Source organism: Protobothrops mucrosquamatus, unplaced genomic scaffold (genome assembly GCF_001527695.2).
Source record: "Protobothrops mucrosquamatus isolate PMUCROS unplaced genomic scaffold, P.Mucros_1.0 scaffold1156, whole genome shotgun sequence".
Lineage (NCBI taxonomy): Eukaryota > Metazoa > Chordata > Lepidosauria > Squamata > Viperidae > Protobothrops > Protobothrops mucrosquamatus.
Genome location: NW_015387371.1, coordinates 17,497 through 29,698, shown reverse-complemented (window position 1 = coordinate 29,698; position 12,202 = coordinate 17,497). Strand labels below are relative to the sequence as shown.

The window sequence follows — 12,202 nt, the reverse complement described above, 5'->3', positions numbered from 1 at the left end:
GTCTGACTCTTTATAAAGTAACGTAGAAAGTACCTTCACTTCTGGTGTTCTATTTTTATACTGAATTTTGATCTGAAGTAAAACTTCATCCCATTTGCCACTCAGATTTCCCAGTATTTTCATTTCTTTTAAGTTAGCTGTCCTTACTTCCATGAGGTTTGAAACCCAGCCATTTAAAAACTTTTAAAGTCAACACACTATACACTGTCAGTCTTTTTGTTCTTTTAAAGTTGTAGTTTTGACCAATATCAATTATTATACTTAATCTTGTTCACTATGTCTTTATGTCAAATATATGGAAAAAAGGCCAGTATTCACACAAATCTACATAACTGTGCTTTTTTATTTAAAACTAGCTGTACCCAGCCACGCATTGCTGTGGCTCAGTCTGGTAAAAGCGTGTGTTGCTTTTACGTCCAACAGATGGCGCTGATTTTTTTTAAAAAGCATGTTTTTACCTGTCACAGGTGTGACATTTATGTAATATAGGTATATAAAAACACGCGCGTATTCGAATGCAACATTGTGTCAAAATTTCAAAGCAATTGGTGAAGAACTTTAGGAGATTTAAGATTTTGAACAAACGAACATTTACATTTTTATTTATACAGATTATATGAAAATTTCTGAATCAGTCCAAATGACAAAATAAGCCTCAACAACATTAAACTATTAACTCATGTAAAGAGGCCCAGGACAAAACATAGTTGTTTAAGATTTATTTTCCTTTCTAATTCATATCACCATCCCAATGATGTAATTGATATTTTTTTTCATTTTGTTAGATTCAAAAATACACAGTGGTAACAATTTTTGAAGATCTAAAAGTATGTTGGGGCTCCACTAAAGAGTTGATGCTTCAGGATGCATGGAAAATTTCCCTCTTCAAAACATTCCCCAAATCCCACACGTCTCACCTCTACAGAGAGTATCTTTCCCAGGGCAAATAACAAAGGATGCATGTTGAGATCAGGATCCTTGCGAAAGCAGTTAGGCTTTGCATGATGCTGGAAGTGCCAGTGATTCCACCAGCTGGCTGGTGCTCCCTGTAAAACAATGCAAATACAAGAGGCCTCTTTAGATATTTATTTTCTGACCAGGCAGAGCAAAATCTGAATGCAAGGGGCCCAATTGTTCTTGAGCCCCAATGCCATGCCATGGCTAAGAGCCCATTTTCATGAAACTCACCTTCAAATGTCCAATCACAAATTTGTGAATCCAGTGGTTCCATTTAGACTTGCCAAAGACAGAAAGATGTCCAAAATCATGCTGCAGCCAACCGGCTTGGGCCTGGAAAACATTTCCATAGCTAGCATGACCACAACGCCATGAGTGCACATAATGCTTTACAATATAACCTGTGAAGTCTTTGCTCTCAGAAGGTTATACAGAGTGATGGTTGATGGGAGCAGGAGGAGGAGGGGGGAGAAGAGAAGGAGAAGAGATCTGAGTACTGTACTACAATAAACAAGTTTAACAGGCAGATGGACTTAGATCTGAGGAGACAAACCAACAGTTTTATGAAAAAGTGGAGAGATCTGAAGGGGAAAAAATATTACTAGCATACTTGGAAAGAGCTTTCTTTGCATAGATGGTATAGGATAATGGGCACAATTGTCCAAAATGGGAAACCAAGGGTGATCAGATGAAAAGAGCTATGATTACCATATTGGTTTATCTAGAGAGAAAAGTTGAATTAGAAAGTAAGGGTGGCAGGCGATTTCGCTGGTCGCAGCTGTTTGCTGCCTCCCGCCTGTTTTGCGTAAAAGCCGGTTTGACAGCCAGCATCTGCTGTCAAACGGCTTGATACCTTTCCCCTGGGCATAAGGGGATCGGTGAGCTGCCCGGGGTAGGAGTTGAGTTCCCGAGTCGTCCTATATGGACGATGTAGGCGAGAACTCCTCCGNAGAAAGTAAGGGTAATGCAAACAGATACCTCTCCTCACAGAGGTCTAAATTATCACAGATCTTTAGTATGTTGAAACTTCAAGCCCTGCTCTGCTTAATCTGATCGACCGATTACCTGGACAGTCCCAAGTAGCAAAGCGGTGATGAGGAATGGCACCAAGGATGTTCCAAAGTACCATATATTGAGCCAGGCTGATACATCTAGCAGCAAGATGTGAAGAAGGGACAGGAGGAAGAAGAGATGATTGGAATTCAGTAGTCCCATCTTTTCAACAGTGGCGCGAAGCTCACGGAAGTCCTCCACAAGTTCTTTCTATGAAAAAACACAGTATTATACTTCCTTTGTTCTGAAGGCAACTTTTTATTCAGAAGTGGACAACCTGACACCTTGGGCCGTGGGCACCTGTAAAGACCACAATAGTCTGAAGCCTTTAAAGTCTCCGAAAAAAATATGACCAAAATATAACAATAAAAAAGTCATACAAAGGGGAAAATATTCAATATACATTTGGCACAGAATAATATAGAATAATAGAATAATAACTTTATTGTCACTTTGAATGTACACTAATCAGCATACATCAAAATGAAATTTCATCGCATACAGCCCTCAAAGGGTCAGCACCTCCGATATACACTACATAAATATGACAAAAATAAAAAAATACAGAATTATGCATATACCCACATATATTATATGACACAGAGAAACAACAGTCTAGTTCAGGTTAAGTATACTTGTGCATGACGAGAAAAACGAATCTTGTGAGTTTACCAGACGGATGGCATAGGGAACAAAGCTATTACAGAATCAAGTAGTCCTGCTAGAAATACTTTGAAACCTCCTCCCAGAGGGGAGCAACAGAAACAGACCATAAAGTGGGTGTGTGGGGTCTCTAACAATGCTTTGAGCTTCAAGCATGTAGTGGTTAGAAGCAGCATCCTGAATACCAGGAAGCAAGCTTCTTATGAGGTACGTAATTGAATCAACTTTTATGTTAACAAAATTAAAGGCAAATGTGGCTTTTGTCCTGATGCTACTCAATATACCTTAGAGTGATGCCATCTCTATTCTAGTTTCATGACAAAAGACTTTGGAAAAAAAAAATCCCTGTAATGATGCAGAGTATGTGGCTTTGTGCTATGTTCGACTACGTATCCTTTTTAGAAAGCCCATTCCCATTGAGATATCATTCCAAGTTAAAAAAAAATTGCTCTGAAAGTTGGCACATGAATATATGAGACATTTCACATCACATTTCATATTTCTCCCTCCAAACATCTCCTAGTTATCCCCATTTTAAGACTCTGATTGATCATTTTTGTTATTGTTCTGGTATTATCCAGTCTTCTCTCACCTGTAAACTACCTCTTAACATTTCCCAGTCCTCCTTACAGTATGTTTCTGAATTTCCCATTTTGGGCAGGCCACCAAAGGAAGGTATCTTTGACCTTATTCCCATTTTTTTACTGCAGATTCCTCATAACATCAGCAAAGAGCTCTTTCTCAAGGCAGTTCTCAGAAAAACTTACATTTTTGTTGGGTTCAAAACTGGGCTGATCTGCTGCAAGCTCCCCAATGAATAAAGGCTTCAAATATGTCCTCACTAGATTCTTATCCAAATGGAATGCCGTGAAAGGATCCTGCAAAACCAAAACAGAACAAGGCAAAAATTATAGGGCTGTGCACACAAAATGATCAATAAAACAAGCTTCCGTTTTTGTTTCAGAAGACCTTTGTTTTTTATTAAAGAAATCTAATTATAAGCCTGGAAAAAAATGGAGTTGAAGGAATCCATTCAATTCTTAAAGCTGGAGCAGATTTTGTTGTCTATTGTTAATAATGTTGAATAAACATGGATGTGGTGGTTAAAGGTTTCCATTTTATTAACTTCATTTTAGAAGCATGCTAACTTTTTGCTATATTAAATTGGCACTGTCTCCAAATAATTCACATGGCTGTCCAAATAGTTTTTCCTATAACCTTCACCTAAGTCCAAGTTTTAAAATTACCAAAAACACCACAAAGAGTCTGGTTTTCCCTTCCTGCTCTGCCTCACCTAGTTTAAATTCTGCCTTGGTCTAATCATTTTAGGCATCTGATGAAGTCAGCTGCAGCTAACAAAAACTTACGCCTTTTAAGAAACTGTATTTATAAGGTGACCAACCGTCCTCCTTTAGGGAGGACAGTCCTCCTTTTGTGAGTTCTGTCCTCCCTTGAAAAGTGTCCTCCTACATGTCCTCCTTTTCGATATTTGAAGACTAATCTGCAGGGCTTTTTTTTTCTCATAGAACGCTCAGAATGGTGTTCCGGCACCTTTTTTTGATGGTTTTTTTTTCAACTTTTGCATGAGCTGTGCTACTCCCCTTATTGGCTTTCAAAAGCAAAAAGGAATTGCTGCTGAGCACGTCAAATTGCTGCTGAGCGCGGCTGGCAAACTTTGCACATGCAAGTTGTCTGCAGCGAAGGCAAATTGGCAGGAACTTTGCACCCCTTCCTGCTACCCAACTACACCATCTCCTAGTTAGCCCCGAAGATATCTGGAGGAGACTGGAGCGGCGACACTACGGTAAGTTTCTCTTGATCTTCGGCCCTCCTAGGGCAATAATGGCTGCAGGCGCAAGAGGCAGGGGCGGCGGGGCTGCTGCGGGCGGGGGTGTGAGGGGCGGCGGCAGCTGGCTGCCCCCTGTGCTGTGGGAGCCGCGGGGCCTGCTCTACACGGGGCTGCGCAGGGTGGGTGGTGGTGCTGGCAGGGCAGCTGCAGGTGGGGTGTATCGATGGTGGGCTGCCCCCCGGGGCTGGAGCCAGCGTGGCTGGTGCTTTGGGAGCCGCAGGGCCCACTCTGCATTTATCATATTATTGTGTATTCTGTATTATTGTTGCAATGAATAAAATGTTTCTTTTATTTATGATTTTTTTTGTTCAATTTATTTGTGTCCTCCTTTTCATTATAAAAAAGTTGGTCACCTTAGTATTTAGTCAGTAAATCTCTCTCACTTGTTATTTCAATCTTTTTTTTTTCAAAATTCTTTTGAAAAAGAATTATGTGTAACGGCAGAGAGGTTGTTAGTCCTTAGACGAGTCTCCAGCCAGCACATTGGTTCCAATGACTTCTTCTTTTGATTTGAAAGCCTTTGCATTCGTTTTGGCAATTCCTGAAAGGAATCTGAATGGAAGCCAAGACAATTAAATGACTAAGTTACACTGTTTGCTTCTGGCCACTAGATGCTGCTATAGAAACCTGTATTCCTGGAATACTATATGTTTGTTTAAAGTGTCTACTCTCAAATAAAAAAAAAAATCAGACTGTTGAAACAGTTAAATCACAATTCATCAAGTGCGTTAGTTTTATCACAAGGGTCATGAATCAATAACATTTCATTATTTTTTTTGTAAATGCAAATATAGACATAAATACATATGTGCATACATGCATACATACATAGGGGATTGTTATTTTATGTCAAGGTTGTTAGCCATCCAGTGCCTTTGGGAATGAGTAAAAAAACAAATGTATCTTCCTGTGACAATTAGCTTATTGACTACAGGAAACTTTAGTTATCAAGAATATTTTCTGAATAGCACTTTCTTTCTGGCTACTGTGTTCATAGCGCCTCCACCACTATCAAACTCTCTATACTTGGAATAAATTATCTCCTCCATCATCATCTCCTGGGTAAATCTTTCTACAAGTGAATGATAGAAATGAAATGAAAGGAGAGCTATACAAAAAAATATCCTATCCTTTATGAAGTGGGGTTGAGTCCATGAATACATGGGCCAGATTAAATTTCTTTAAATGCTTGAGATTTTCATTGTTGCACCTGTACGTAGCTCATACTCTCTCTAAATTGCCAACATCCTACTGTACCAAAAGAGCAGATTTCTCCAGCTATATACCAAAACCCAGAAAGGCCAGCTCAGGGCATGCTGACCTACTGTTGTAAATAGTGGGCAATATTAGTCCTTTAACTGGTGTGCACCAAGAAAGGGCTTTAATTCTATTGTTGATACAGCAGCCTCCAGCTGAGCTCCAGAATCTCATCAGAGGAAGAAACATCAAACGTTCCTTGGTAAAACTTATCTGAAGGGAGTGAGAGTGAGAGAGTGAGAAGACTGAGATTTCCTGGTCAGTTTTTTTAACTGCAAATGGGAAAGTGGGTGGGTCACAGCCAGAGCTGAAGACGGTGGTACCATAAGTTTCAACCAATCATCACAATGGTGGATGTAAAACCTGGCAATAATGTCTGAAAGGGAGAGGAAGGGGGCAATGATGGGCAGATCATTTGCACAGCATCTTTTTAGTATCACAGTGCTTTGTGTGTCAGCAAGACACAAACGAGGGTCTGATTCTATGCATTTTTTTCTTTTAGAAATAAGCTTGCTTGCTTTTCTTAGCATGCCAGTGAAAAAAGTCTTATTTTAGAAAAACTGGAATTATTCAGATATTTGCTTTCGTTACATGAGCAGCTTTGTTTCAGTTTATACAAAAAGCATTATGCTCCAGTTACGTTAAGACTAAAGTGCCTATTTCTCTCTAGATTGTCTTAGATTATTAAGACAATTTGTGCACCTCTGAAAAACATGGTCCTGGAGGCTTGTATAGGCTTAGCTTCTGCTATGTTTGTGATGAACCAGGCCAATGAAGTTTTTCTTAGAGATACAGAGGCATGTTTTGCCCTAATATTTCTCAGAAACTCTGAGTGGTTGAAAGATTGTTGCAATGCAAATTCACAAGGCCTGGGTTTTGACAATAGATTTACAGTATGCCCCAAAACATCTGAGTACCTCCAAGAATCCAATGAAACATTAAATATTAAATGTAGAAATGATTCCCCTCAGTTAGTAGGATTAAGGAAAACTATAAATAGAGGCTTAAATTAATTTTGGGCTAAAGATACTAAGTGAAGAGAAGACTTAATTTAGATACAAACCGGAGCTCAGCAGTGACTATCCTTAGCAAAGTTGGATTTTAAATGCACATTAAAATGCATTTTAAATGCACATTAAATGAAAATTTTAGCTTCCGTTCTCAGAGGCAACAATGAGATAAAAATCAATCAATGCAGTATTCTAAAAATCAACTATTCAGGGTTTTTTTTGTCTTCTGCACTGTAAGCTAAATCCCCCTTATGCAACTACAAAATCTCTCCCAACAGGTCACAACAAAAATCTGTTTTTCACTGCCATGTTTAGTCATAAAAGGATCAGAAAAGCTCAGAATGTTGCCAAGAAAATACACCAGCATTTGCAAAATTGTTCCCAAACAAAGCTTAAAGAAAAGTGAAAATTATATCCAGGTTACTAATATAAAATACTTCATCCAGAATTTCTACCAGGAATATCATGTTAATATATCCAGCCCATGAATTAAAGAACCACTTACAGTACATGCCTGAATATGTCAAATGTTCAAATGATATAGCTTTCTGACCATTTTTGAGAAGGGCAAGGACCTTGATTTAAAGTGAATGAGGCTATATGCATACATGGATGTGGTCAAGATTTGGGGAGCTTTTTCCCACATTTAGAGGGAAGTTTGATCTAATGGTTAGTCCCACCTGGGTGGCCTTGGGCAGGTCACTCTCTCTCAGCCAACCCACCTCACAGGGTTGCTGTTGAGGGGGGGAAATAGGAAAAGGAAGGTGTGTTGGATATGTTTGCCACTTTGAGTTATTTGTAAAAAAAATAATAAAGGTGAGATACAAATAAATAATAATTTTCCATGTGGTTTTTTTTAAGCATTAGGTGTATTGTAAGGCTAACACTAGTGGCTTTGGTGTTTTCTGGCTCAAAATAATAAAAAGCCAAGCCACTCTTTTTCACAGCTGTGGTTCAATGGCCTCAGATCCCAGCAAAAAAGAAGCTTGGGGAATGTATTTAGCCCTAGAGCTTAGATTGACCACCTTTGCCATAGCGTGATATGCACGCCTTTCCACATCTTGCATGCAAACTTACATACTAGCTCCCTATTAATTACTGTAAAATTACACGATAACTAAGCTTTTCTAAAATGTCAGATGAGAAAAAATGTCAGGGGCAATATTCATGGGAACATAACACATCTATATATGCAGATGCCCAAGCATAGATTTGGGTTGAATCTCCTTAAATATTCTTCACTGGGGGGGGAGGAGAGAGGGGTGACCCTTCTATTGGTCTTGTGAAAGCTTGTCATTGGAAAAGAATATGTGTTAACCAGAGAAAATATTCTTTCTTTGCATGGCTAGTTTGAAAGTTTTCCAGCAGAGGATCCACCTTATAATTCTTATATGTAGAGGTGACTACAGCCTTCCTTGGACATGTATTCTAAAGCCTGGGTTCAAATATTTTTATTAGTTTATCAAAATATAAAATACAGAAATACAAAGGAAAATGAAAATAATGGAAAAATAAGGAGGAAAGGGGGAAGAGGGAAAAGGGTAGGGGAAAGGGGGAAGGAAAAAGAAAAGTCTTCTTTTCTTTATTCAGAGTCAATTTAGCCATCTCTGCTGACTGCATCAACTTTTGCAGCCATTCATCCATTGTGGGAATTAAAGTGCCCTTCCATTTTTATGCATAAAGCACTCTTGCTCCTGTCAGCCTGTATAACATCAAAGTTCCATTTTTTCCAAGTTCTTGGACATATATTCTAATGCCTATGGTACCTATGGATGCTAACATGTGTGCTAACTCCTCCCCGGCATTTACTAGCAACATGTGTCACTGATTTTGTTTTTCTCATTGTTTTCATTTTATAACAATCAGTTAGATTTTGTAAATTGTCAGGGTCAGGCATTATCTTTATTTCTAAGAATGACTCTGAGGCCCAGGCATTCCAAGAAAATAATAATGTGAGTGACCACAGCTATTTCATCCTGTGCCCAGAGAAGAGATAAAGGTAAGCTGTGATAATAGACAGCATCTCGGGTGGTCAGACAGCATCTTGGGTGGTAGCAGGTAAAACTTCAGCATGTTATCTTCTGATAACTACGACCATGCCCTCCATAGTAGCCACTTTGTGGAAGGGCCCATACTACATTCTCTGAATTCTCAGTATTTCCATTGGCTGAATATTGAATGGAGGCTCCTGTCTAAAGAAATGCTATTTTAAAACAAACTATTTATTTATTATCGTGGTTTTTAGTATCGCCTGTTCACCGCCCTGAGTCCCGCAAGGGAGATAGGGCGGTATATAAATTTAATAAATTAAATTAAATTAATTTACCCTCCTGTCTAAAGAGATGCTATTTACCCACAGCCAGAGATATCTTCATAGTTCAATTCCTCTACTATCTCTCAGTGAACAGAGCCCAAATGACTCATGCTCCAGCTACTTTGAAGGCTTGTAAGTGGCAATAAGACTCCCTGCACATGCTCAGAGATCTACCACATTCTGCGAGCCACTGGAGATGCAACAGATCCAGGACAAATTCCAGGAAAAAGGTGGCTTCCAAACTGAACATCTTCCAGAAGTGATAGACTAAGCTGAAATCCAAAACTCTAGAACCATGAGTGGAGAGTGGGGGGGAAACATACAAGTCCTTTCAGGACCTTTACTGGGTTGGTCAGTGTCTACTCAGCCATTTGTGTGGTTGCAGAAAATTATTTACTGTACCTCTGATCCAGGGATTGAGTTTTTGCTTTTGGCATAAGGAAGTACATTTCTACATTCCACTCATACACAGTCTTCTTTGTCCTTGCCCTTCTCATCTTGCTTTTGATCATAAACACTCTACAGTGGAGGGAACATTCTAGCAATGATTTTCTTGGATTAGAGCCTATGGGAGTGCAAATATAGTATTGTACAAGCTTTCCTCTAATCTAGGAAAACTCATGCCACGTTAAAAAGTTTCCCTTACATGAACTCTTAAACAAGTTCTTTCCCCCTGCTAGTCATTCTATAACTTTGCAATTCTAGAACGTCTCCAGTCTATTACCTTCCTTTGAATCACTGCTCGCCTCAGAACTCCGCCCTTAAACCATTGTTGTTCTGAACATGTGCAGAATGCTCTTTCTTTCACCACACAGGAGCTGCTGTCAGCTGCTCTGTTGCCAGAGGAGAGGCTTACTGTGACCCCTTCTCTAATTTTGATCCAAATAACAAACAGATCATAAAACTCTGCTGAGAGAACAGGACAGCTCTGCATGCAAAAGAATTCAGCCTAGCTGGGTGGAACCTTCCAACATTAATTCAAGGAAGGTGCAGTCCACAGTGCTCTTCCTGGGGACACCTATGCAACAGGGACATTATTTATAAGAATGCATAATGTAGATTATGATACCTAGAAGCTCGTTTTTTTAGCTTCCGATACTCTGCTCTGCAGGTCCCAAAACATCTTGTCCCTGAAACATCTCTCCATCCATGCCTCCAATCGAGCTCTTTGCAAGCACTCTCCCAGCCCCCACCATCAAACCAGAGGATGCTCACAAAGGATCTCTGCCGCCCCGCCTCTCTCGTTCCCTCCCAGGTCCCCGACAGCCGCTCAGAGGGATCTCCTCCAGACAGTCGTCCGTCCATCCTTCCTTCCTTCCTTCCCTCTCTCCCTTTCTCTCTCTCTTTTCTCCCTCTCACCGTGGCGTCTTGTCCAGCATAATGGCTGATCACGCGGGAGCCCCCCGGATGCCTTTTGTGGAATTGGCTGATGTCGTAGACCTTCCTGTCAATCACCAGCCACCGCTCCGGCGTCTGGCTCGAGTAAGTCTTGATCTCGTCCCAGCTGAAGAACCGCGGAGAGGAAGGAGAGGCCGGCTGCGAGGGATCCATCCCAGCAACATCCGCCACAAGGGACCGAGAGCAGCTCTCTCTTGCAGCCCGTCGTCCGTGCGGATTGAGCGCCGTCACCTACCGAACGATCAGCCTCGGTCGGCCTCCAAGCCCGCCCCTCCGAGACCCGATTGGACGGCCGCTTTCTCGGCCTTCGTCGGAAAAGACCGCCGGATTTTGCTCCTGGAAGGGATCCCCGGTGGTAGCCGGGTGCCTGCGCTCTCGGGGGGGGGGGGGGGGAGCGGGCTGGTTTGATGGAACTACGCGGCGCCTTTTGTTTTCCCTACCTCAGCGCTTCATTTCTCGTGAGAGTACCGTAATATCTTCGTGGTCCTTTAAAAAGAGTCGAGTTCTGGGCGCCTCCCCACATTCCCAACACCTTCTCTTTTTAGGAAGTGCCTTGCCTTCCATTTGACGCTTTTGTTTAGGAGGAAGAAAGTTGGCACGCTCTTCCGGATTTAAGGCGTTTTCTCCACCTGGTGCCTTCCCGATCTGATGGATGACCCTTCCCATAATTCCCCACCAGACAAAATCGTTGATTGATGGTGCTTCTTCCTGTCTTTCCCAAATCCTCACCTCTACACCCAAATGTCAATATTGTATATAGAGCACCTGTGAGGCCACTGCAAGACAACTAAATTAGCTCCCACCCCCCACCCCCAGTAAACCTGGGCATGGAATTCCAAGGGAGAATTAATGTGTATCATTAATGCAGAGATTATATGAGTATGTGATCATACCTGTGGGCTTCCATTTCATTTTAGAGTATATGTGTATTTGGCAGCAATAGGAATGTACAATAATGGGATTATGATACCCGAGGCAATCCTACTCTTAAAACCATACATGTTGAAGTAAATCACACTGAAATCTACCCAAATTTCCTCATAAATCCCTGGGCCTCTGTGGAAATGTTCCATTTGAGATCCTGATTTCTTGTTATTGTCTGGCAGTTGATCTGAATGGAACCTTTTGTGGTGATGTTCATACAGTAACAACACATGGCATTTGTTTTCCTCAGAGGGATCTCTATTGGTGTCTTCATAGTTTTCCAGTAAAAAACAAAAAGATATTTGAAATAAATACCACTCACCAATTCACAGGATGATGTCATACATACAAAGATTTGAGGAAGAAAGTCCACTGCCAAATGGACAGCACCTGGTATTCTTTCCTGTGCAATGACAATGAAATTGGTTCAAAGTAGAGTGTGTGGTTTCCACTTATTAAAAAGGCTTGTTTTTTTCCCCTTCAATTATGAACACCACAGACATACACACCCATCGTGTTGTTTATTTCTGGGTAAACAAAAGTAAGTACATAAAGCACAGAAAAGAGAACATAATAAGCAGGTGAGAAGAAATATTTGAACGGATGGCTGGAACAAGAAATTGCAAGTCTGCATTTACTCCAAGGCAGTCAAAGACCACTTGATACTAATTAAGAAAGCCTGGATGCAGAAAACAAAATCAAGATTCAAACTTGCTTTGGGATTTGAGATAAAGGAGTGGCAGGGCCTGGGGGGTGGAGTCAAAAGAGGAATCAAAC

At 40.8% G+C, this 12,202-nt stretch overlaps 1 protein-coding gene across 1 annotated transcript in view; it reads right to left on the bottom strand.

Moving 5' to 3' along the window:
• The window catches only part of LOC107291623 (acyl-CoA (8-3)-desaturase), a 26,383-nt gene extending 15,679 nt beyond the window's left edge, over positions 1 to 10,704 (bottom strand). Inside the window, exons 1-5 of the mRNA XM_015820643.1 lie at positions 10,463 to 10,704; positions 3,441 to 3,551; positions 2,023 to 2,220; positions 1,189 to 1,290; positions 918 to 1,046 (exon numbers count right to left, since the gene is read on the bottom strand). Coding sequence (XP_015676129.1) covers positions 918 to 1,046; positions 1,189 to 1,290; positions 2,023 to 2,220; positions 3,441 to 3,551; positions 10,463 to 10,654 — 732 coding nt within the window. The 5' untranslated portion in view covers positions 10,655 to 10,704. The remainder of the gene's footprint in view (positions 1 to 917; positions 1,047 to 1,188; positions 1,291 to 2,022; positions 2,221 to 3,440; positions 3,552 to 10,462) is intronic.
• Positions 10,705 to 12,202: the final 1,498 nt, after the last annotated feature.